General features: G+C 36.6%; 3 protein-coding genes across 3 annotated transcripts in view; 2 read left to right on the top strand and 1 right to left on the bottom strand.

The window, feature by feature from the left end:
- Positions 1–3,980, top strand: part of LOC139979151 (uncharacterized) — a 41,498-nt gene extending 37,518 nt beyond the window's left edge. Inside the window, exon 19 of the transcript XR_011797094.1 lies at positions 1,437–3,980. The gene's annotated coding sequence lies outside the window, so the exon portion shown is untranslated. The remainder of the gene's footprint in view (positions 1–1,436) is intronic.
- LOC139979153 (uncharacterized) lies at positions 3,221–5,410 on the bottom strand. Its single transcript, XM_071989860.1, has 2 exons — positions 4,363–5,410; positions 3,221–3,767 (listed from the first exon to the last, which is right to left on the bottom strand). The coding sequence occupies exons 1-2, from the start codon at positions 4,765–4,767 to the stop codon at positions 3,675–3,677; spliced, it is 498 nt and encodes a 165-aa protein (XP_071845961.1). The 5' UTR covers positions 4,768–5,410; the 3' UTR covers positions 3,221–3,674.
- A 167-nt stretch (positions 5,411–5,577) lies between these two features.
- Positions 5,578–26,723, top strand: part of LOC139979150 (DNA polymerase subunit gamma-1-like) — a 30,721-nt gene continuing 9,575 nt past the window's right edge. The window contains exons 1-15 of the mRNA XM_071989853.1: positions 5,578–6,228; positions 7,234–7,946; positions 9,289–9,481; positions 12,690–12,836; positions 14,290–14,433; positions 15,181–15,260; positions 15,748–15,930; positions 16,644–16,931; positions 17,514–17,801; positions 19,076–19,127; positions 20,184–20,339; positions 21,343–21,500; positions 24,929–25,100; positions 25,771–25,906; positions 26,319–26,425. Of these exons, the coding sequence (XP_071845954.1) occupies positions 7,312–7,946; positions 9,289–9,481; positions 12,690–12,836; positions 14,290–14,433; positions 15,181–15,260; positions 15,748–15,930; positions 16,644–16,931; positions 17,514–17,801; positions 19,076–19,127; positions 20,184–20,339; positions 21,343–21,500; positions 24,929–25,100; positions 25,771–25,906; positions 26,319–26,425 (2,739 nt within the window). The 5' untranslated portion in view covers positions 5,578–6,228; positions 7,234–7,311. The remainder of the gene's footprint in view (positions 6,229–7,233; positions 7,947–9,288; positions 9,482–12,689; positions 12,837–14,289; positions 14,434–15,180; positions 15,261–15,747; positions 15,931–16,643; positions 16,932–17,513; positions 17,802–19,075; positions 19,128–20,183; positions 20,340–21,342; positions 21,501–24,928; positions 25,101–25,770; positions 25,907–26,318; positions 26,426–26,723) is intronic.

Below are 26,723 nucleotides of genomic sequence, written 5' to 3'. Positions count from 1 at the left end.
CTAAATGGAGAAACTAAATTTACAGATGGTGAACAATATTCCCTACCCCCCACAATTCCCTTTCCCCTGCACCTACGCTAAAGCAATGTAAGATATTAAACCTTAATTCAAGAAATATCAAGGAAGATAGAAATGCTTGCTTTTTCCAGTTTTGTGTGGTATGAGGCTCGAAGGTTATTTTGAGTTTTGAAGATGCGAGCATAGATGATTGAATGAGACAAATCCAGTTACTATCGTAGTTCCCTAAGTGGAGATGCTAAATGTACAGATGGTGAACAATATTCCTCCCCCCACAACCACCCTCACTGCACCTTCACTAAAACAATTTAAAATGTTAAACCTTAACTCAATAAATATCAAGGAAGAGAGCAATGCTTGCTTTTTCCAGTTTTGTGCGATATGGCTCCACCACAAAGTGAAATCTATTAGATTATTTCTGCCTCGACTTGCTAAAAGGAAAACATTGCTGTCACTCAAGTTAAGTCAGTAAATAGTTTTTCCTTAAGTATTACGTTATAACAGGAACAAAAATGTGGCTTATTTCCCCTCTTTTTACCCTCTTACCTAAATTTGGTATATACAAACAATTCAAAACAAACAGGATGTGCACCAATTCTTTTTCTTATTGGAAGACTTTATGACATTTGACAAATATGATGTGGATCTCTGAGGAATGAGGAGGAAATGGTGTAGAATTTACAGTTGTGTGTATCAAAGAGGAAAATTCCCCAAAGTACTGCTATTTAATTTGCAACACAATGGGTTCCAGATGTTCATAGTTGTGCATGCATTTATGGCATTTGACTTTTCTGTGATTTACACATCTCATTTGAGGGCAGTGTTGATAGTTGTCCCTGTAAGTTACGGTAAATAAAGTAATACAAAACCAGGAGAACGATCCAAATTTGGAGAATCTTGCAAAAAGTATTTATACACAACAATAATATCATCAAACGTTAACATCTTCTGTATTTCAATCAATGACATGCGTTTAACAATGTTTTTTGGGGTTGGGGCTCTATGCTTTCAGCGCAAAGGTTCTCAGACCCGAGTCAAACTACCCCTTTGCCTACCTGTCAGAATACCACATTTTGTCAAATGTTCCAAACATGATTAAAATATACCACTTGCTATTGTTATTGGTTAAACTTGTTTATCTTCCTAGAATTATGTTAGTAATGGTACTATTGGGATCACAACATTGTGGCAAATTTTATGCAAGAGACAGCCATGTTACCTTTATTTAACATACCTTTACCCTTATCAAAAGAGGATATAAATATAGTTTGTGGCTGGTGTTTCATATTGTGTGATAGGAGAGGTTTAATATGATGTCATGATGATATTGAGTTGCTATTAGCCATTGAATGGTAATTCCTGTAGGTTTTTGTCAATATTCAAACTGTTTAACACTGCATTCTCTTCCTTTGCCCTAGAATGACTTTTGTCTTAGAGGGCGCTATGGTGTACCAATGCTGAAAGAATGGCACTGCTTGGAAAGTATTAGAAGAAGCCAATAGATCCATCTGTGTTCTTGTGGAATCGTTTAAGTGAGAATGTTGTTAGGGTGAATGTGTACTGTCATACAGAGAGTGGAAGCATTCAGCTGCCATTGGCATGTTGTTACCAGGTACATGCAGAAGCATGCCCTCCTCAAGACTGTTGTGATCAAGGTACTGTTGTCACAAGAGTGTTTTGTCATCAAGATGCTATTCGCATCTGGATGTTGTCATCGTGGTGCAGTTCTCTTTGGGGTGATGTCATCAATCTATGCTTTTCTCATCTGGATGTTGTAATCGTGGTGCAGTTCTCTTTGAGGTGATGTCATCACGGTGCTATTCTCATGGAGGTGATGTCACCAGGGTGGAAGCTGTCCTCATGAGAGAGGTTGTCTTCATGGTGGGAGGGTACTGTTGTCCTCTCATGCTTAACGAGGTCTCTCACAAATAAGTCTCTTTGTGTCTTTTTGTCTTCTGAATGGTTAGTGAACAATCTTGTTGATTGTTGATGAATCACCTTGGTGCTGACACCACTATGTATGTCAACATATTACAACAGTTAGTATACATCACACCATAATGGTTCCATTAGATTGCTAATACCTGCAGAGGATTAATCTATTTGGTGTTGGTTATGACTTATAGTCCTACCATGATATTTTGTGCAATGATATAGAGTGTATCACATGTAGATCTTATATGTATGTTAAGTTTTGGCAACCAAGCAATATGTGCAATGTAATCTATAGGTATTGTAGTTGTGTGTATGGTGTGTGTATCATTCTGGGAAGTACTATCATGTAGAGAATGTTATTGAATTATTTTTTTTATTTTATGTAGTACTTCATGAATTATATTTATTACATATATCTATATTTCCTATTTGGATCATAAGTTTATATTTTCAGTAAGGGAGATGTGCAGTTTCTTTTTTATGCTGAAAAGTATTTATATATTGGAAAGTATATGAAGGATTTGATCAATATTAGTCAGTTTGAGGGTAGATAGTATACATATGGGATAGATAGTATGTATATGGGATAGATAGTATATATATGGGATGGATAGTACATATGCGCTAGATAGTATATATATGGGATATATAATACATATGGGATATATAGTATACATATGGGATATATAGCACACATATGGGATAGATAGTATACATATGGGATAAATATAATACATATATGGGATAGATAGTATACATATGGGATAGATAGCATACATCATGATAGATGGTTTATGTCAAGGAAGTAAGTTTGTTTAAACAGTTACACATTGACATCAACTGAAAATAACAAGATATTGAGATGGGGTTTTCAGTTAGCAGTGTGGTATATTTCTCTCTTCAATACAAGTTTCACATTGTTTGTCACCAGAAAAGCCTTTTCAAATCCAAGAACTTGAATAAAACAGGTAGTGAAGCATGCAATGAACCTGTAGCTTTCAAAATGAATATTTTTGTTTAATATTACTTTTGTCTTTCAAATACAAGACTTGCCTAGATGTATAGCATTGGTATGTACATTAGTTTGTTCCAGTACAGTAGTGATTCTGTGACACCTGACAGTGCAAATGTAGTTAATTTACTTTGGCGAAAAAGATATGAAATGTAATATTGGTGATCATCTTCTATTTGGTTTACAGACCTGAATTTTTACATATTTGGAATTTCTAAGTTCATTGAAATTTTCCCTAAATTTGGCTAGTGTGACAAAAATTGGAAAAGTGCAAACTTGCTTGTCACTTTTAGAGTACATTGTTCCTGGAGATAGCTTATAATTGTCTGGGAATAGTCATTGAGAAATTAAGCACCCTCAGAAAATATAAACATACTAACAATTAGAGGCAAAACAGATAACCTTTAAATACAGCACTTGATCGAAGCTTGTAGTATTTGTTCATACTTGGTCTATAGTAAAATTATTGTGCACATGTAACTACACCATTACAGTGCTATGAAGAATTTGAGAAAACTTACGTAACACAGATAACGAATTGTTAAAACCGAAGTGGAGAGGGATTTAAAAGCCACAAATAATTATTCATATTCCATTAATTCTGACAGTATTATATCTTATATTTTACCATGAAATGTAAAGCAATCAACTATCAAAATTTTCCAAATGTCTTTATTCAACACCAATCAGCTTTATAAGTGTCACTGATTTAGGGAGCCGATGCATGTGGTGTTCTCAAGCCATCTGCAGAGTGACTTGTCTTGTTTGTTGGATGCCTCTCAGATTTGGAAGATGAGGAATTCTAAAATGATAAGAAGAAAAAGAATGAATAAGCTATGAATCGTTGGGTGTAATGGATATACAGTCTGCAATATATATTCTTAAGAGGTCATGAATATTCAGATTTCTAATGTCGTTTGTCACCTCTCTGGTGCTTAAAACTTGGTGCAATGTTTGTTAAACTATGTCATCTGAAATAAATTCTGTTGCGTCACCAAAAGAAGGTGTACCAATATTTCACCTGTTACTAATCTTTCCTGTTGAGTGAAGTATTTCAATCTCTCATATGAAATCCATGTAGTTACAGTATTTTGCTGTGCAATCATGTAGCAAGACTTTAAGAGAAGCATTGAGACTTACTGCTAAACCAGTAGGAAGGCCTATGACTACCTTGCTTGGAAAAATAAAGTCGCAATTTAAGGGCGTTAACATTAACAATTTCGAGGAAGCAATAAACCTTGCGCAAGATCGTGTAACATGGCGGAGGTTAATCACTGAGCATGTCGGATAGACGAGACTCAACTTACTACTACTACTAATCAGTGCTATGAAATACAAACTTTCTGATAATTTCTTTTTCACAAGCTGTGATTTTTTAAAATTTATCTTTTTCATACCCCTGCACTGCTTGATTGGCGATCAGTGGAAAGATTAGCAGCTATCCTACTCCTGTGCATAGACTTCTGTAATGCATATGGACTATTCCCCATTACTGCCTTATGACTGCCAGTCTTCTTGCTAGTGGAGGCTATCGGGGGTAGAAAGGATGGCTTTGGTTTCTGTACTGATGTTCTCATAGAAACGTTCTGGGTGGGTCTACCCCTGCCCATGCTTGTAGTCTGTACTTTTGTTCTACTTTGAGATCTTGGAGCCTTTTTTGCTTTTTCCTTTTCTTCAATTCGCTTCAGTTCTGCCTTCAGCTTTCTGTTAAGATCTGATGCTTCTTTGAGTAATATCTTGGTGTCATCCTCAGAAAGGTCTGTTTGAGCCAACTGTTCACATAAATCAAAAGTTCTTTCCATATTGAATCAATAATCACTTTCCAACTTTTTGCAAGGCATTCATCCATGTGAGAACTTGGTGCTTTTACTTTGAGAGTCATGCAACTTGGCTAGGTACCCCAGCAATTGCCAACTATGCCGAGGCCCTAGGCCTCATGTGAAGTTGACAAATGCTGTGTAGGCCAGTCACTGCAATAGTATCAACTGGGGCTGGTTCCTATGATGAAGGAATGTGACAATTTTTTGAAGCTCGGTTACCACGGGTCATTCTACTCTAAATACAACACTATTGGTTTCCGAAAGGCAAACCAAAAGTTATGAAAGCGAAGTTATTGGCCGTATCTTTCTCAATCCGTCTTTGAAATCACCAACCGTTTGGACACGGACCACTATAGCGCAACTAGTAGTAGTAATGTTAGACCTAATAACAATATGATCGTTAGTCTAGTATAGGCACATTACCCAACGCATGAATAAGGTGGGCTCAAACTGCTTGGGAGGATGTCCGTAAGCTGGAGTCCGTTTGGAAATATGAAATTGTTAAACTCTCTTCAAAGTTTCACGAAGGAGCATGTTTTCAATTAAATTCGTTTCACTGGAAAATTGGGTCAGAAAATACCGAACACGGAAACCAACATATTCTGGCGTCCGTGTTTACGGGTAGTTACCAGTAAAGTATCTAAGGAACGCCAAAAAGTGATATTATTTTTCATACTCAGTTATTTACTATGCACTTATGTTCTTTACATATAATTCAATACGAGGATGGTAAATTAGCGATAGGAGGACATTCAGACGTCCGTATACCTCGCGAGACAAATATTTGATATTTGATTAGAATTAAGGCAGAGCTTTCAATAATTGTCAATATTTAGTTCTAAAACAGAATGAAATTCGATGCTTCGAAGGTTGCCTATGGCCGCTTGTCTCGTTATATTTCTATTCTCTGTGATTGCTGACAATGCCACTTATCAGGGATGTTAAGTATCAGACCTATTAAGACCTAAGTATTGCCCACACACAAAGTAAAGCAAGTTTTCTTATCTCTCTCGTATCCAAGACGATCCTCCTCTATATGCTACATCTAGCACCTCATGTAGTAATAGGAAGAATGCAAAGTTTTACAGAATTTGACAGGCTTATCCCAGACCCACTTACGCTCTCAACCTCATTAGCAAGCAAAATGATGATGAGAACCTCACTGAGCCTAAGTGTTCCCCATAATAACCCTGCATATGATGATAATAGAAGAAACACGGGATGTATACAATTTTCCCGATTCGATGATTTTTGGAGAATTGGGCGTGTAATTGCTTTGGCTTTGGTATTCCTACACATGTTTTCACATACACGTTCTGTGGCGTACACGTACTTCTTTCATTTGATTGCACCCGGGTTTACTGATCGAAGTCCGAAGAGCACCATGGGTCTTACTCAAAGTACCTTACCGACGTGGGAATTGTAAAGCTGGTCAAGCTAATTGTAAGTCATATTGCAAATAATTCATTGTATTTTTTTTGAAAGCCTTAACTGCCACAATTTATTTATTTAGACTTAAATTAGTCGTAAGTTAAAATTGGACAGAAATATTAGTCCCAGTTTATGTCGCGGAACTAGGCTTCTCATGAATTACTATGCTGACAATAGCGTAATATATCTTAGTGAAACATTGACCCAACTGCATGTAACTTAGGCCTAACCCGGACAATTATTATTACTTGGTGAAATCCAATATAACTATAATTGCTATGATTTGTGATTTGTTTACCTTGTATATTATTGCATCAATTTTCTTTCATTAATTTATCGTGGTTATCAGCCAATATTGCTTAGTATTAAGTACATGGTTAGGCCCCTAGGTCTACTGAAGTTTTAAATTTGCATCTGAACCTTTTTCATATAGCATGAGGTTTTCTTCCATCTTCCATTACTTTATTTCTAGTCAGCTTCTACCAGGGTTTCATTGCAATGTACCAGTTAAGTCTATAGGGCTATAATAGGGGAATAGGGTGACATCCAGAGTCAGATTGTGATAATAAATAAAACATAGGAACAGTTTTTGGTTAAAGTGTCAGAGCTAATTACATTACAACTGATTACACAAATTTCATTCTTTTTCTATGTATGTAACAACACATGCCTTAACAATAACATAGGCTTTTTAAGAGTAATTGTCACTCTAAGTCTAACACCACAGTAGCTCTGCAGAGCATAATGGCAAAAGCATTTAGCACAATCATGTCCCTCCAAAACTTTTTTTTCCACTTTCCCTACACAGTTGAAAACATGATAAGTAATAAATTTAAATTTTGAAGGGAGATAGGAACACTGGGAGTGCTTGACACTGCCCTAAAACCATAAGACTCTCTGTAAACTTTGGTGTGTTGGCAGGTCCGTCTAACACATAAGGTCGTTGAATGTCATTCATAACAATACAACTGCTACTGTAGCCAACCTACTTTTCTGCATTCTTTTATCTTTCCCAAGGTTTGGGCCATGTTTTGTTGTGTGACTTTGAACCAGGAAATTCTTTACATGTAGAATTTTGAAAGGAGATTCCAAAAAATGGCAAGGAATTATTGCGAACGAAGTTTAGCGTCTCTGTATCCTAGGGTTTGTTTGTTAGTGAACAGAAACATCCAAAGGAATGGGCAACGATATCATTATTCTACTGAGAAACCGTCAAGGAAGACAAAAACAGTAGAGAAAGGAAAGATGCAGCAGCATAAAGGGAGCAGATGGAATCCTCTCGACATCCAAATGTTGTCATCTAATTTGCATAATCAAATATTTAAAGGAGGGAAAGTGGCTGCAGGTAGCGAAGACCTTGAGAGAAGAATAGAAAAAAGCAAAAAGCATCTCGAGAGACATAATCTCAGAGGGAAAAAAGTGAAAGCCATTCCCGATGTCGACTTGAAAATGCCAAGGCTGTTTGGCAAAAATATTGATGACCATTTTCAAGTTCTGGCCAGAGCTCAGAGTGAAGACCACAGGGTACTGGCAAAACATCTAGCTGATAATAGCCTTCCACCTGTACCAAAGCAGTGGTCATACAGTAAAGGCTGGACAGCCTACTATTCAGATGGTTCAATGAGAGCTGTACAATTCCCTCCGGATCAGGCACTGGTGTTTGACATTGAATGCTGTGTGAAAGAAGGAAATTACCCAACCTTAGCTGTTGCTGCCTCACCTACAACCTGGTAATGTTAAGTAATTCTGGGGTTCCATATATCCATGAGTAATTCTGGGCTTCCATATATCTAATGCAAGTCAATTTTGTGGAAGATCTATTCGTCCAAATTATAATTGCAGAGTGTTGAATGCAGAGTGTTGAATCAAGGAAAATTGTCTGACTTCGAAGAAAATATTGATAACAAAATTTATCCCTGGAAATAGGGTACCACTGGACCAATGATTTCAATTCTTGGTACTGTACAGATTTAATTGTGAATTTCTGAATTCTACCATGTTACATAAATCTGGTGTATATGTAGTTTGTTTTTAATTCTCTCCTGGAAGCTAAAGAAATGATGGCATGTGTGTGTGTATTTATATTTGTGTGCACACACTGGATTAATATCATAGTTGGTATCTGGATTCAGCTTAATGAGTACTAGATCCCTACTGCTTTTGCATAGAGGTCAACGGTAACCAGAGGTTTGAAGTCTAGAATCACTTTAATGTGATAACTTCCTTAGCATAGCTTTGGTGAACTTAACTTAGTATATCCGTCCACCTGGCCAAGTGAAAGAAACTTACTGTTTAAAAGGTCAAAGGTCATGTGAGGGAAATACAAGGCAAAGTCTTAAAGGGTTTTAAACACAATAAACACAAAAAAAAAACGAAACCAAAGAAAAGCTTGAATGAAATCTATATTTGGTGTGTTAATCCACTTTAATACTTAAGTTACAAGAACCCTATTGATTGTTGTAAAAACTGGAGTTCATTTGTGGTCATCAGAGGTAATTTGTTAAACAGTGTAAACATGGTATGGCCATGAGTAAAGCTTGCTTAAACTTCATAATACTTATAATGAAATAATGTGGATCCACTTTAGTAAGTACAAGTACAGTATTGATTGTTGTAGAGGTTGAAGGTCACCAGGCATCATAGGTCATCAGAGGTCAAACTATGAAAATCTTATAAACAGTGCAAGGACAACTTCGGTAATTGCCAAGACTTGCAATGTTATCTGCAGTGTTGCAATAAATGTTTGTAACTGGACAAAAAAGATCATGATTTAATGTTTCTTGCTTGTTCTTAGATTTAGTGTCTCATTTTCACTAGAAAGTGGACAAAATTCTCCAGATGCACAAGATGTACATGCATTCTTTCACTTTTATCTTCATTTGAAAGACAGATGTGTGTTTTTGCATTTCCAGAGTCATGATGACATTACTTGATCACTGGAATTTTAATTTTTTATGGCTCTTCTTTCTAAAACTAAAAATTATGCCAACTTTATGTCTTTAACTTCACTTTTTTCCCTTTGTCAAAATATTTGTTTCCCCTTTTCTTTAATTTACATTACATTATATGCAGGTACTCGTGGTGCAGTGATAGACTTATAGAGGGCAGGCTAGCTGTAACGCAGAGAATTCATTTAAATGATCTGATACCGTTGGAATCACCATTTTCCAAGAAACCAAGAAAGAAAGATCTTCTCCCAAGACTGGTTGTGGGTCATAGCGTCAGCTTTGATCGTAGCTTTGTCAAAGAGCAGTATTATATCCAGGTAAATCAACTCAATATATTTATTTAGTTATTTATTTAGTTATTTCCCAACTTTATTTTGAGAGGGTAATTTGGTTAGCTGAAGATAATGTTCCCTGCTGCCGTCTTTAATATAATTGTCATAAAAAAAACAAAGGTGTAAAATGCAAAAATAATTGTTAATGTAAGAACTATCGTGTAACAGGATCGTAAAAATTCAAACTAAACGTAAATGAATCAAATGTAAACAAATAAAAAGAGCCGATGGTAATACTTGGCACGTAAGCATGAAGCCAGTGAAATGAATACAAAATAATTTAATAGATAAGTAACGGTATTAACAGCAAAAAATTAGCACATTAAAGCATAATTGTGGACATTACATGAGGGGGTAAACATTTCATTCATATAATTGGGTGCTTATCTGTTAAGATTTATATACCATAACTAATCATTTATAGTTTAAATGTAAGTCAAAAGATTGCCAACCAAGAACCTTAAAAAGGTCACATGATCTTTTTTGGAGCGTAATTATCCTATTAATATTTCTCAACAGATGTCAAAGTCTGAAAACTTTTTAAACATGATAACTCCAAAATTAAAGCTAAATTTAATCTGTGAATTCTCCAATGCTATGTTTTTCTTTTGGTAACCATAGTTTGGTAAAATTCAGTTCAGTTTAGTTTTGTGAAGAGGCTCTATAGGTCTTCAATGACACATACAGTACAGTCATCAAGAAATGAAATATGATTCAAAGAGTTGATAGCCATGCTTTAAACACTCAAGCAGGCCCTTTATCAGTTTTAACCTTTCTGAGCTTCAAGAGGTCAACAGGTTATCTTAAATGGTGGAAAATGAAAAAGTGGCTCAAGGCATCAGCACTGTTATCTCAAATGGTCTCAACATTGGTCATTTTCTCTGTGACTTATATTAGATGACTTTGCTGTGGCATTAAGTTTTGAAATATTTCACAGGGTATAAGCAATGTCATGTAGAGCTCTCATTCATAGAAAAAGTTATTAAAGGGGTGGTTGGTGACAGAGCTGATTTGCTAACTTAAACTTGGTAAAAGAAAATGTCCTGTTATTCATACATCTAAAGTGTCTATATTCCACACTGGAAGAGTGTTCTTTCTGAATATTGAAACATTTTGGAATACAAATTCTATACTGTAAAATCCTTTCCAGTGAATTAAATGGTTGATGCCCACAATTGAGTGCTACAAATGAGAGCTGAAAATATCTGATCTTTTCTGGTTCTCACTTAATTCTTGGACAAATGTAACACACTTGCTCAACATTAGTCAGATAGTTATTCGGAATTGAGTTATTTAGTTCAATAAAAAGTGACTCAGCGCTATCACGCATAAGTTAAGTAACATCGGTTCTTACATGTAAAGTCTGTTTTGTGAAATACCAACACCACCTCCTCTTTCATTGTTTTTATTTCTTTGAAAGAGTTTGTAGTTGTATATTTGGAGGGTGTCAATACTGTAGGAGAAAAATCAAGCAGCCAGGTTTCTGTAATGCATATAAAAGTGAACTTAAAATTGTTAATAGAATGCATAACAATCTACAAAAGGGTCAAAGTTCTTTGTAAGACTTATGATATTAACATTTCATTTCATTTCATTAATTTGTTTTTTCTCAATATACGGTACATTGTATGTCATACAAACGTTTACAGATATGAAATTGAGTATAAAGAGAAAGGAAGTGATCTAAAAACCTGAAAGGCTTATCGAGTAGAGCCACTCCCTAAGGAAGGAAAATAATTAAGTTATCAGTGTTAACGATATAAACAAACTAAGATTTCTAAAAAGTATTATGGATCAATAATCACTTATGTAAACCTCGCTTAATTGACGTTTAAAGGAACGTGGTGACTGAGAATCATTTTGTATATGATCATGATGATTAAGTAGATAATTCCAGCAAGTGTTTGCCCGATAACGTATACTCTGTTTACCCAGGTTACTATGGGGAAAAAGTCTAGGTATGTGACCAGCCTGTCTTGTATTATAATCATGGATTTCCTTATTAACAGTGAATAAATTTTTACATGTGGGCGGATTATACCCATTAATAGAGCGATAAGCGAATGTAGCAAGATGAACTTTCACAAGGTCCGGTTATTTCAGTAGCTTAAGTGAGGCAAATAATTTACTAGTATGATCGTTATAGTCGGCAGAAGATATATGTCGAATAGCCCTTTTTTGAAGTACAGAAAGTTTCTTAATGTTATAAGCAGCCGTGCCAGACCAAACTGTAATGCAATAAGTAAGGTGAGGATAAATTAAAGTAAAATATAAAGAACGAAGAATATGTTTTGGTAAGTAGTGCTTCAATTTGGAAAGAATCCCAACGCCTCGAGAAATATTTGTTGATATTGTATTTATGTGATCACGCCATGTCAGACCAGAATCAATAGTTACCCCTAGAAAAGTGGTAAAACACACTTTTTTTAGACTACTTCCATGCATCTGTATGTCAGACAGAATATTCCTATTCCTACCTTCATTGAAAACAACATATTTTGTCTTACCTACATTTAAAGAAAGTTTGTTAGCTGAAAACCAAGCATGAAATTCATCAAGCACATGACAAATTCTAGCCCTCATTTCCACAGGATCCAAGCCAGAGAAAAAAATATTAGTATCATCAGCGAATGATATGATAGTACAATTATCTGACACATGACAAATATCATTTACATATACTATAAAAAGCAAGGGCCCCAATATAGATCCTTGTGGAACCCCACAAACAACATTCATGCAATCAGAATCCGTATGAAGACAATTTGTAAACATGAACATGAAGAATTGTGGTATATATGTCAGGGCACTGAATATCAATTGGTATTAAAACTAGAATCATTATATTAATCACATGGAACATTACTTAATTCGTCTCCCTGGTCTTTGGTTACTGTTTCAGAGAAGATGAAAGATGTTTGATTCTACAGTGTTTAATTTGTAACAATCAATTTTTAGGACAATATAAATACATTATAAGCATAACATTGCCATTGATTTACATGGTCTAATTAATGTAAGTTTCTTCTTAAAGGTATATAGATGAGTTAAAGAAAGGAAAAAAATGGAAAAAAAGGTTAGTTACGTAAAAAGTTTACATAAGTTCTGGCCAGACAAGCCACATATCACTCTATCATTACTATTTACAAATATTGCTGTATTATTCTGAAATACTGTCTTGTTTATTTGCCAGAGCACAAAGCTACGTTTCTTGGACACACTTAGCCTGCATATGTGTGTATCTGGTCTCACTACTTACCAAAGAACTCTGTGGAATGGAGCAGGCAATGGAATTAACGCTGCTAAGAAGAAACGTGAAAGACCTAACGGGAGGGACGAGGTAAAATTAATCTGTGCAGGCTATTTCTTTCTTGGAAGTTGATTAACCTTTATTAACTATCAGTGCCTTTGCTTTATTTTAGCTAATCTTTTAAAATATTTGTCTCTACCAGCCTCAGCCTTCAATTTATTTTTCATCTGGCTCTGTAATAAGAGCAAGTACAATGTATACCGTTGATCATGTACAGACCTGATGAGTAAGTGGATAGTAGGCTAGAGTCCTAACCTCCCATGGCTTTGTTTCAATTAGGGAGCCACGGGGCAATATAGGATAAGGAATAATAAATTCTCATTTTGGTAATTTACTTAAGAATACTGAAGACTTAAAATAGGAGGTATTATAAGATATTGGTCCCCTGGGCTGGACCTGGCTCTAAATTCCCTGATCTTACATTCATGTTGAGTGGCTCTTTATAATTTCCTCAGTGCTGTGGTATTCATTTGGCATTCCATATTAGAGATAGGTTTGTATCCCTGCTACTGTTAGGCTAAGTGCAATGTCTACAGTAGCTCAACTGAGACTATAGTTAAGATACAGTATACCCTGTGCCAGGTGTCAGTTCTCCTGGCTTGAATTAGAAGGTACAATTTCCACCGAAATAAACCAGTGTCGTGAATTGGAGGTGGTCATGATTCAAGTGAATCGATAGTTGAGCATGGAGGAAACATGTGGGTATACCTCGTAACAAGGGTCGAAAAAATGCCTGCCTTCAAACTGCTGGAATGTCAGAAGAAAATCATTAGCAAAAAACAGTGTATTAGTCAATGCAGTAAAAATGGGAGTCACATATGAGATGGTCGGAAGTGGAGTAGTATCATTGTGTTGTCATAGTGATGAAAGCCATCATCTTGATTGGTAGTTGGAACGCAAGACACTGGAGTACTGTGTTTTCTCTCTTACATTTGATCTCTCTTTCATTTGATCTCTCTTACATTTGATCTCTCTTAGATTTGATCTCTCTTACATTGATCTCTCTTTCATTTGATCTCTCTTACATTTGATCTCTCGTACATTTGATCTCTCTTACATTTGATCTCTCTTACATTGATCTCTCTTACATTTGATCTCCCTTACATTTGATCTTTTTTACATTTGATCTCTCTTACATTTGATCTCTCTTACATTGATCTCTCTTAGATTTGATCTCTCTTACATTTGATCTCTCTTACATTTGATCTCTCTTAGATTTGATCTCTCTTACATTTGATCTCACTTACATTGGATCTCTCTTACATTTGATCTATCTTACATTTGATCTCTCTTCCATTTGATCTCTCTTCCATTTGATCTCTCTTACATATGATCTCTCTTCCATTTGATCTCTCTTACATTTGATCTCTCTTTCATATGATCTCTCTTACATTTGATCTCTCTTCCATTTGATCTCTCTTCTATTTGATCTCTCTTTCATATGATCTCTCTTACATTTGATCTCTCTTTCATCCATCTTCAGACTACAACTTGGCAGAACGAGAGCAGTCCTAACAACCTGGTCGACGTCCATAAATGCCACGTTCCAGATGGTGAAGAACTGGACAAGAGTAAGAGGGACACATTTGTCACCGGGACTATGGATGACGTTCGTGATGACTTTCAGGTGGACACTGAACACGTTTTGGGTTTTGTGATGACACAGTTTCTCTGCCATTTTGTCAAACTTAAAACCACAGTGTATTTAACTAGAGTCACATTCATGAAATACTCATAAAATAATTGAAAACTTTACCAGACTGAAGCCACAGCACTTGTGTACCATGTAAACTTTAAGTTCACACACCAATTTCATTTTGATACAACTCAGAAAGTATTGAGGAAAGGATTTCAAAAGAAGTTTGGCTATTTTTAAGTAAAAATGAACGAATAATGGAAAAATGACCGGGAAAAATGATTATATCATTTTTCATTTACTATTATTATTAAAAGAGGATTATCTGTTGATTTAGTTACATGACTCTTGATCTGGTTACTACAAGTGATTAATACCTACTTCTGTATGAGAGTGATCGGGAAGAGTAGGTACATTTGAATACAGATTACATTTATTCCGAAGAGGGCTTATAAACAGACCAGAGTCTTTTGGAGCTAGGAGCTGGTATATTTGGTGAAATTAGAGGTTCAGGAATCAGTGGAAAGGTAGATCATATTCCTCAGAAGAGACTGATGAAGTTTGAAGTAGAGCCAATTTTTATCTGAAGGAGTTTGGAGGTATGCAACTGGCTTTGGGAAAGTTTGGAATTCTAATCAAATTGTTAAGGCATGGTCTTTAGAAGAATTTTTTTTCTGTTGATTGGAAGATAAGGATGATAATGCTAATTTAACAATTCCCCATTTTTTTCCTTTTCAGCAACTGATGTCATATTGTGCACAAGATGTGTCAGCAACTCATGAAGTATTTTGTGTTTTACTTGAGAAATATTTTGACAGGTTGGTTGTTTTTTAAATTCATTTGTGATAATTTAGTGGTTGGTTACTCTTTCTCCACATAAAAGTGTTAGTGTAATTAATAAAATTAACATTATTGCAAGGTGGTAGGTTTTTAACAGGAATAGAAATGTTGGCTCAAATGCTGAGTTGTTTTGGTGAGGTTTGAGACAGCAGGGCAACGCAAATGAAACTGAGTGTTCTATTGAACAAACATGAACATTGAGATTCTAACATTGAGTCATTTTCTTAGTACCTGAAAATTGGTGGAATGTGGATAGTTTACGGTCACTAACACCCAGGTCAGGAAATGCTTCACTGGTATTAAAGTGTCTTTTAATGATATACAACAAATTAAAGTTAATTTGTTGTGCCTATGAAAAATGAAATGAATAAGCTTGCAGATTATGACTCCTGTCTTGAAGATATAAGTTCAAATATCTCCTTTGGTCATTTCTGTTTCATAACCCTGTTTTTATGTTCTGCCTAGGTTTCCCCATCCAGTCACTTTTGCTGCCATGCTAGAAATGGGTCAGTGCTACCTGCCACTGAATCAAAACTGGGAAAGATACCTCCAAGACTCACAGGAAACTTACGAGAATCTTCAAGATGAGATGAAGATTCTGTTGATGCAGATAGCGAATGAGAACTGCCTCTACTTACATGATGACCTGTAAGTTTAGAAGATATGTCAATGTTGGGTGACACACACACACACAAACACACAGTTACATGGTGACCTGTTTAGAAGATATGATCACACACACTGAGTAGGAAATTGGATCCAAAGTATGAAAGAACAAAGAAATTTTTATTAGGGGGCTATGATTGGCTGATATGTTGTCATCTGACCATTCCTGACCAATCCAGTATCATTGCAAGAACAGATTATAGATGTCATTAGCATGCCTAAATTCTTTTCATCATAGTAACATTCTGAGAGGGTATAGAGAAGGTATGATGTCTTTATGCAATGTGGGCCAGTGTCATTTTCAAGAGTTTCACAAAGTATATCATACAAAGATGACCATTATTTTCAGGATACACCAGAACATTATATTAAATGTTGACACCCTCATGTTGACATCATGTAGGAGGTAATACCTACACTTTTGGACCAGTGGAAGTGGAATTTTGGGTGCATCTCAGTGTTGCCATGGTAATCAACTGCTTTGAAAGTAACAAGTTTACATTTGAAGCTGTGGTAATACCACAGTAACTTTTGTGCAGTTGTTGAGTATTGCAAATCTTGATATGTTTCTTGTGAGTTGTGATCTTTTTATTATGAATTAGATTTGCCAAAGAAATTAGTTTTTCTTTCAGGCAATTGAAGGACACACAAATTTAATCTTTTATCCAAGCTTGCTGTTTGATGTTTCCTGCTAGGTATAAAGATGACCCATGGCTCTGGGATCTGGACTGGTCAGTCGAAAAATTTAGACTCAGGAAGAAGTATTATGATACACTCAATGACTTTCCGGTGATCGAAAAAAACAAAAAGGACGTAAAGACAACGACAGAGGATGAAGAAGGAGCAGGGGAAGAAGAATTGGCAGCAGATTTGGACGAGGAGGAACTAGAAGAAGAGAGGAAATTGGAAGAGGTCAGAGCAAAACTTGAAAAGACGTTGGAATTCTTGCCCAAAGTCAACCAACATATGGCTGGTTACCCAGCGTAAGTATATTTTCATGTGGTTTGGAATTATCGTCATTTGTAAAAAAAAATCAAATTAAAAAATAAATAAAAATATTAAAAACAGGAAAAGACATGTTTGTCAGTATAATGTAATTCAGTTCTTCCAACTGGTAAATGGTTGAACTGCAAGAAATGCAATACCTGCTAAATAAGGTGTGAACTACAGCCTTGTGTTTGGCGCATGTTGTATTTATAAGCTCGGTGGGCAAAGGTAGGATTTCAGCCAGTCAAATCAACTATTGTATGTTGTGAGGAGGACGGGGTTTCGGATAAGAGGGGGGGGGGGGGGGAATGAGGTGAAAGAGGGTCAGGTCAAACCCTTTTCACAGAAACCTTTTGATTTGAGTATGATACTTAGATTCTAGAGATTTCACTTTATCAACCTCTCTTATTTATACCAGTGATATAGATCATTGCCTGAGACTCTTCTTTTGTGATGTTACAATTTGATATAGTGTGTTACTATTAAATGATATCACGAAAGAGACCAGATGGGATCAAATGACAACAGATCATTTTTTAGTCATATGCTTTTCATTACTTCTTCTCTTTACTCTCCAGATGGTACAGGGACCTCTGTCCTCGTCAGAGTCTCCCAGAGTTCAGGAACAGTCCGTCCTTAATCAGCTCGCAGACCAGAGTCACTCCCAAACTGTTGAGAATGACTTGGGAGGGTTACCCGCTTCATTTCATAGCCAAGCACGGATGGGGATTTCTTGTACCCAAAGACGGAGACTGGGAAAACAACGAACATGATAACGATACATCAAATCTTGACGATGATGAGTACAACATTGATACTCAAGGCACAGTTGAAGCGAGTAAAGACCAGAAACAGTTTCCTGTCAGGTATGTGCCATTTATTTATTTAGTTTTTGCTCAAATCGTAGTTATGGAACTCCAAATCAATCTTGAAATTATTTCTCACAAACTAGCTAAAAGTTTGATACCTCAAAAAAAAGATTGCTGATGATTTAAGTGACTTTTAGAAGGAAAAGAAGGTTTAGCCCAGAACTGATTTCAATCTCTTGCAAAGTGATCATAATCCACTGGTGTCTTCTTTATTGCTGGTTTCTTCCACTACTGAACTAATAGAGATGTCATAAAACATGTAAGAAAGCATTTCAAGGCCTGGAATTTGTCATGCACTGTTTGGAAAATGCACTGAAATGTATGTAGATTTTTTTGCAATTCATACACAGTAATTTGTGCCTGATCACCAAACTTTGACCGTTCATTTGTAATTTTTTATATGAACAGGACTGAAATGTAATTTCAGATTAATATTAATTAAGATTTTATGGGTGAAGGTCGGCCTAGGTGACATTGGAGACGATGTCAAAGATATAGATAATTATCAAGGAACCCTCACAGAGCAACCTTATTACTTTACCTTGTACTAAAAGCAAATTTGCTGATCGTAAGTTAAAAATCTGACTCTCAAGAAGGTTTCCATGATATCAATAATCATGACAAAGTAATGGAACTGAAATATTATCACTGCATGTGTGCATATGTGCATTTGTTGTTGTAAACAAATAACAGTTTAGAAACTATTGATCTACAAGCTATTAAGCTGATGCAAATCATGTTATTTTTTATGAAAATTGTATGTATTGTATGTATGTATTTTAGATCCTACTGCAAGCAGGAACTCGTGAAGAAGCCTCATTGGCTTATCAAAGCCTCAAGCTGACCGAAGTCAGTCTCTTACATTCATATTTAACGTCCATGATTATGAATTGTCAGTTGTCAACAACTCTGTAACTGGACGACATACATTAATCTGGAGTCGGGACCTTATGATTGGAAGGCACCGGCGTTAACCACTGAGCTAACACTCCACTGTTAGAAATCAACAATTAGAAATTGTTATTTTGTTATCATATTCCTTGAAATTGACATCTTGCTGAATGCAGGAGATGTCAATGAGGTGCAAGGAGGGGAATGGTTGAGGAGGGGGGGGGGGTTAGTGAAGGGCACATTGTTTAAAACTGTTTTTTTCTAAAAATCTAAAAATACATTTCATATGAGTTGAGAAACCTTTTACTTCAATGACTTCAACAATCAAATGATGATCCATGTTTGTCTGCAATGTATCATTGACTTGTCTTTTATTACAGATCTTTGCAAGCTCTCTTAGCTGCTAGAGAAAAACAACAAAGAAACAAAATGGTATGGAAAAACAAGACCTCATCTGAAACTATTTACAAAAATTATTTTACACCTTCCATAAATTCTTCATGTTGCATCGACCTAGCAGTATTACAATTAAGCTTTGATTTAATCTGGTTATTTTTTTTTCGATTTATTTTGTTTTTGTATGTGTATTGCTTGAATCATGGATGGGATGAAGATGTTGGCAGAGGCAGCTATCAAGCTGCCACACTACTAAGTGAAAAATTCCATCCCAACGGATTGCTCCTAGATAATAATGTAAAATGGTTTTAAATGCCGCACAATCTTCTGTTTATTTAAGAGGTTGTCCTTTTAGTCTGTCCTCTCGTTTTTGGTGTCACCGTGTGTTGTGGTCACCAAAACACCAAAGTTAATCGTACGATGCTGTTTGTACTCATAATCTGTGGCCTAGATGATTTGTTGTGCAAGCTGTTAGTGTATAGTTCCATGGCAACGAGCTCATATATTTCATCAACTGGTAGTGATGTAATTCATGTTATGCATAGTACGACTCTGTAAAGCTGTGATTAAATTATCACCATGGTAACAACAAGGTCTGTGTTCAAACTGTACAATTCTAGTAGGCGAGGGTTCCAAATTGAAAAGACACAACCATAATTTAACTCATATCTTGATGCTAAAAGAACCACAGCTGGGTCAATCTAGTCTTTCTATATGTGGTGGGTACTTGAAAACAACATAATTTGGCTTGATGTTAAAATGGTGTACCTTTGCAATGCTTGCTTTTAGTCAATGGCATGATAGGCTTTCTGAACACTCATGAGCACGTTCGGTTTTTTTGGTATTTCAAAATGTTCTGCAAAATTAAAGGGAGAAAAAAAGCTCTTCCTTTGTCTTTGTCACCCATTGTAATGTTTGCCAGACACCTTTCATATGAAATTACACCAAATTTGAAAAATTTGATGCCTTTACAATAGGTTTTAATGCTATTGGGATTCTAATATCTAGTGATAAAGAAAACACATATTTTACTCTTGTATATTTCTGCCACAGAACGGTTCCTGTGATACTTTTTTTTCCTTTCCAATATAGTCCTCTGAAATAAATGAAGATGATCCGGAAGTTGACGATGTTACCAAGAGCATGAAGAAGAAGAGGTCAAATGCTCGAAGCCCTCTGTATAATGGCAGAAAACCATGTATTGATGTTGAAGTTGCTGGCTGTTGGTTTTATAAGCTACCACATAAGGTATAAATCCTAGCTTGCAGTAAAGTTTCTTGAATTTTATAACTGAAATTAAATATTAGCCTATTATAGTCCACTTGCTTGCTTGTCTTATGTACCTGGTACATTGTTCCATTTGCACAGGAAGAATGTATTCAAATGGTAAATTTATCCAAAAATTACTCACTGTATGAAGATACCGATGTTAGCCTAGAATCTTGTATGCAAAACTGTAATACATCTGCTGTGAAAATGTCCAACTCTTACGATTGTTTGATATTAAGAATCAACTTTCAGACCAATAGATTTTAATGAGCTATAAAAAATATTTCTTGTATTTGAAACAGCAATTTTGTATTACTGTATGATGTTTCTTGCCTCCACCCCCATTCCTTCAAATGGATTTGTTTATTAAGGAAACCATCTCCCAATAGAGGCTTAGGTTGTCATAGTTGGATTTGTTTATTAAGGAAACCATCTCCCAATAGAGGCTTAGGTTGTCATAGTTGATTTGTTTATTAAGGAAACCATCTCCCGATAGAGGCTTAGGTTGTCATAGTTGGATTTGTTTATTAAGGAAACCATCTCCCGATAGAGGCTTAGGTTGTCATAGTTGGATTTGTTTATTAAGGAAACCATCTCCCGATAGAGGCTTAGGTTGTCATAATTGGATTTGTTTATTAAGGAAACCATCTCCCGATAGAGGCTTAGGTTGTCATAGTTGGATTTGTTTATTAAGGAAACCATCTCCCGATAGAGGCTTAGGTTGTCATAGTTGGATTTATTTATTACGGAAACCATCTCCGGATAGAGGCTTAGGTTGTCGTACCATTTTTACATCATAGTATTTTAAGGCTTTTGGAAAAATTTGCATTGTGATTACTTTCATCTTGTAATACAATTTCGTCGGAAGTTCTTCGAAAGAGGCAAAGGCAACAGTGAGCTTTCAGAAAACAAACATGAAGAAAACAGAGGAAAACCGCAGAGGTTATCTAAAGCTCATAGATGTTTTATTGATTTCTCGCAGGATGGAGGTAATGCTAACGTTGGGAATCCTCTTGCGAAAGATTTCCTGACCAAAATTGAAGACGGCACTTTGAGCTCTGAAGGAGGACTGGAGGCCGAGAAGATCCTAGAGATAAACAAAGTCATTTCATCCTGGAGGAATTCAAGCAAGAGAATACTGTAGGTCATACATCTCTGACTTTATGTAATGATAAGCTTAGAGGAATATTCCGATGATTAAAGGCATTGAAGACTCACCCCAAACCGCGTGCCGGGCTCTGAAAAAGTTAACTTTCCGTTGCTTGCAAGTGAAGTTTTCTTCTTGTCAATACAAAGTGCAGACAGTAATGAAACATGATACCTTGTTATCTTTAGCTGGACCTGAGATGTCCACGCTGTATTGTTTGTACACTGTGCTGTGGGTATTGACTGCATGGGCGGCGATCCGTACTTCCGAGTGGGGGGGATATGACCTTGTTGACTATCTAAGCGTAGCGCCACCATGAGTTGGCGCGAAGCGTACAAGAAAATTTTGGGATTTACAAACCCTCTAGATGGCCGGAAACGGCACTTGCCGAGGTTTCCAAGGGGCATATACCCAACTTTAAAATAGGGATTTCATGTCCGATATATCTCATAATCAGGATCCAAAATACTTTTTTTTAAATTTCGGGTGTTATTTTGGGAAAATTGCCCCTGTCAATCTTCTTTCAGGCGCTACGTTAGAATGTTCGAGAGCTCTTTATATTATTCGATGAAGAAAATGGCCTCATGCAGGCTATTATAGGCCTATACATAATTACACATAGTTACATTCCTAGGTACCGATTGCTAGGGCATCCAGGTGAAACGTACGTGTATTAACAGGGGCGTCGGAAGCTATTTGGGATTGGTACGGAAGATCAGAGTGTGGCCATCTACCATAATTATCGGGGGGGGGTGGGGGACGTTTGGAAGGTCAAACTACGCTACGCGCCACCATTGGTTGGCGCGTAGCGTAATGGAGAAAATTTTGAAAAAATGCCTCCCAGATTGCAGGAAATGGCACTTCCGGAGCTTTTCTTCTGTGCATTCTCCCTTGTCTGTTTTTGTACCCGATTAATCTTCTGAAACACATTTTGAAGTATGTTTTCATTTTGGTTCTTTATTTTTTGCCTTTTTTTCTTCTTAGTGCTACTTTTTTCTCCTTTTTTTTTTGCGCCGTGAATATTGGTCCGGCGAACCGCTCCGACGCCCCTAATTAAGCATTACCCTGGTGACATGAGATTCTCAGCTGTTCGAGGGTACATGTACGTGTGTAGGCCTACTATAGGGCCTATATGAATACTATGAGGGTGCATATATGTAGTATATCAATACCGTGGGCGCAATAATACATTTTGTTGTTATAGGGCCAATGAAGCCTACAGTCAACTATTCTTGCTTTATAAAGACGGTTTATTTGAAAAGATCGCACTGCGTTTATGGTATAGGCGAGAAATGAAGCTAAAAAGAGCCGTACATTCACGATGATGCATAAATGAAGGCATGAAAATATTCTTATTCCTGGCATTTGGTGGGGGGGATATGGTGTATTACATCCCCTCCACCCATTTTCATGGGGGGGATGTATCCCCCCCATCCCCCCCAGGATCGCCGCCCATGATTGACTGTAGCTGTATGTATTGACTGTACACTAGTGTCTAATTACCGACGGTAGCAAGCTATGTGTGTATTTTCTGGGATTGATGGTGGTGTCTAACACTTCTGTTACACCTCATTCGAAACTAGGTCAGATTACTGGCATTAGACGTTTCTTTTTGCGCAAGTCTTCACACCCTTTAAATTCGATTGTCGCCTAAAAGGGCTTCAAATTTTCTGTCCTGATAGTGAGTGAGTGACGTTGCCATACCAAATGAGATGAAAATGCTTAGAGGAATATTCCGATGATTTAAAGTCGACTGTTGCCTAAAAGGGATTATCTGTCCTAATAGTGAGTGAGTGACGTTGCCCTGCCAAATGAGATGAAAATGCTTAGAGGAATATTCCGATGATTTAAAGTCCACTGTCGCCTAAAAGGGATTATCTGTCCTAATAGTGAGTGAGTGACGTTGCCCTGCCAAATGAGATGAAAACTTAGAGGAATATTCCGATAACCAAAGTCGACTGTCGCATAAAAGGGGTTCAAATTTTCTGTCCTAATAGTGAGTGAGTGACGTTACCCTGCCAAATGAGATGAAAATGCTTAGAGGAATATTCCGATAACAAAGTCGACTGTCGCATAAAAGGGGTTCAAATTTTCTGTCCTAATAGTGAGTGAGTGACGTTACCCTGCCAAATGAGATGAAAATGCCTAGAGGAATATTCCGATAATCAAAGTCGACTGTCGCATAAAAGGGGTTCAAATTTTCTGTCCTAATAGTGAGTGAGTGACGTTACCCTGCCAAATGAGATGAAAATGCTTAGGGGAATATTCCGATAATCAAAGTCGACTGTCGCATAAAAGGGGTTCAAATTTTCTGTCCTAATAGTGAGTGAGTGACGTTACCCTGCCAAATGAGATGAAAATGCTTAGAGGAATATTTCGATAATCAAAGTCGACTGTCGCATAAAAGGGGTTCAAATTTTCTGTCCTAATAGTGAGTGAGTGACATTACCCTGCCAAATGAGATGAAAATGCTTAGAGGAATATTCCGATAATCAAAGTCGACTGTCGCATAAAAGGGGTTCAAATTTTCTGTCCTAATAGTGAGTGAGTGACATTACCCTGCCAAATGAGATGAAAATGCCTAGAGGAATATTCCGATAATCAAAGTCGACTGTCGCATAAAAGGGGTTCAAATTTTCTGTCCTAATAGTGAGTGAGTGACATTACCCTGCCAAATGAGATGAAAATGTTTTTCCTTTCCTTTTGTTTTATAATTTGTAGGCAAACATTGCACTTTGATGTCATCTTGAATTCAGAGTACATTGACAGTTTTGAAAGCAGATTATCAAGTTGGACCACATTTTGAAGACAAATACTATTAGAAAAGCGATGACAATTTTGTAACTCATTTGCCACGAAGACATCACATCTTTGATCTGCTGTGATGCAGAGATTAGTATGCAAAGTCAATATTGGGAGATTTATATAGGGTGATGTGCCTAAGAATGCCCTACTTTAATTCTGCAATAATGCTGCACTCTACGGGCCCCTTGAACAGAGTGGGTGAAATAACAGTTCAGTGCTGTTAACAAGATGGTAGCCTCCATGTAGAGTCTATTCCAAGGCAAATCGAGCAATATTTTTGAATTTTACAGCCTTTTTCGTGACGTTTGCCATTTAACTTCTCGGTAAGGTTTTGATTTAAAGGGACCGGAATCACATGTTACTAATATGGCAAGGAAAACAGGTAAAACTGCATCAAATAGAGAACGAAAAAGAGTGATTGAGCTTAGGTGTTAGGGTACAGTATTAACAATGTAGCTACAGTACAATGCTTAACCGTAGTAGGAGGTTTGTGATTGACACATGGGGCAATCGACAGTGGCCTTCTCTGAGATATCGTAAACAGAAGCTGAGAAGTTGACAATATATCAATTAGGCACTTTTGGTAGGTTTAACATCCCTTCCTTTTCAACTCCAGGTCCCAGATGGTGGTCCACTTCAACAAGTCTGATCTCCCACCGAAGGTCACTAGAGATCGTAGCTATGACGATGAGGGAATGTATGGTGCCATATTACCGAGGGTGATAACAGCAGGTACAGTCACCAGGAGGGCTGTGGAACCAACATGGCTTACTGCAACAAATGCTTTGGTAATACTTTGAAAATGTTCTTTCCATCGAAAGTAATATTTACTTGGAATCGTTTTGTTTTTGATGATGCAAATGACCCAAAATGTTTTTGCTGCTTGAAATAGATAATTGGCCTATTAAATATGTTTGGGCACCATCTTATGACCCAGTGACTAGTTCACACCACTAATTAATTGTAAATGGTTTACAAAATAGTAATGCAGTTGTACATATTTTGCTAGTCACATTTGCTCTGAAGTAAATTTTGCTTGATATTTATCAGTTTTATACTGCATTATAAAAATCAATGTGTATTGTTACTTTCTAGATAATGACAAATGTCTTCAAGTCAATAAAGTTCTTAATTATAGTCTAATACTGACTTTACACAATGACTTCTTGTGCAGTTCAAGGTTTATGACAATGACATTGACAACAATTTATTTCCAGCAATTTTGTGCAATACATGCATGTTTAACAAAGGATAAATAATATTTTTGATATACAATACAAACTAGAGAGACATGTAAGAAAAAAAAAGTTTCATAATAATAATTTATATACAATATTTAAGCTTATACAAATGCATGGAAAAGGAGCAAAAAGAAGCGCAATGCTTTATATGTAATGTTTAGATTCGTTATGATAGAGATATCGATGCAGCAACCTATATGCTCTTATTATTTTGCAGCCTGATCGTGTCGGCAGTGAATTAAAAGCGATGGTTCAAGCACCACCAGGGTATCACTTTGTCGGTGCCGATGTGGATTCCCAGGAGTTATGGATTGCAGCCATTCTTGGAGATTCCAATTTTGTTGGTATCCATGGTAACTAGATCCTATCCAGTTTCTTCTGTTTTTTGTTGCTGGAAATACCAGAAGTCTCAGGTGATGGCCTCTAAGACACGCTATAAATGGATCAGACAACTAGCGTGTCCGTCATTTAGAAATCTGATTGGCTGTTAATATGGACCAATCTCAACACTCATGGAAAACTACTAGAGATTTGAAAGACATTTGAAAGATATTATACACTAGTTAACATCTTTATAAAGGAGCAGTGCATAAATACTTACGCCAACTCAGCTTCTGCGGTATGCTCGGCACAGGATTATGAAGCATTCTACAGATCTTTATAAAATATTATTTTGCTACTTTGTTTTTAGATGTACTGCACTATTAGATATGACCTAAATCTGGTACCGCTTTAAATAGCAATATTATTATTTTTTCCTTGTAGGATGCACTGCACTAGGGTGGATGACTTTACAAGGAAACAAGAAGGATGCCACCGATATGCACAGCGTAACAGCAAATACTGTAGGAATCAGTAGAAACCATGCAAAGGTACCAGACACTGCTTAACTTTAGAATGATTGGTTTTTAATGTAGATGCACAAAGTCTTGAAGGGTATTCTGTTTTATCATGAATGTGTATCATGTTGGAATGGAATGTTTGTCTAGTGTAGCAGTTGCAAGTCAATCATGTCATCCCAACATCCTCTGGGGCATCGAATTACAGCAATCGAACGGGCAGACCCATTGTCATGAGATGCCGAATGGAGAGATACAGGCATTCTTTCTTGCCAAGGGCTATTCTCAATCTTGCCAATGAAATCTGTAGGAAATAGGCCAATTTTATGTG

The sequence above is a fragment of the Apostichopus japonicus genome, chromosome 13 (assembly GCF_037975245.1).
Source record: "Apostichopus japonicus isolate 1M-3 chromosome 13, ASM3797524v1, whole genome shotgun sequence".
Taxonomy (NCBI): Eukaryota; Metazoa; Echinodermata; class Holothuroidea; order Aspidochirotida; family Stichopodidae; genus Apostichopus; species Apostichopus japonicus.
This window is presented reverse-complemented; position numbering and strand designations above follow the sequence as displayed.

Excerpts from the sequence above, each read along its gene's own strand:
- LOC139979153 (XM_071989860.1), bottom strand. The coding sequence starts at position 4,767 with ATGGAAAGAACTTTTGATTTATGTGAACAGTTGGCTCAAACAGACCTT. Across the intron at positions 3,768-4,362 it reads GCCAATCAAGCAGTGCAGGG|AATTCCTCATCTTCCAAATC; the intron begins GTATGAAAAAGA and ends TTATCATTTTAG.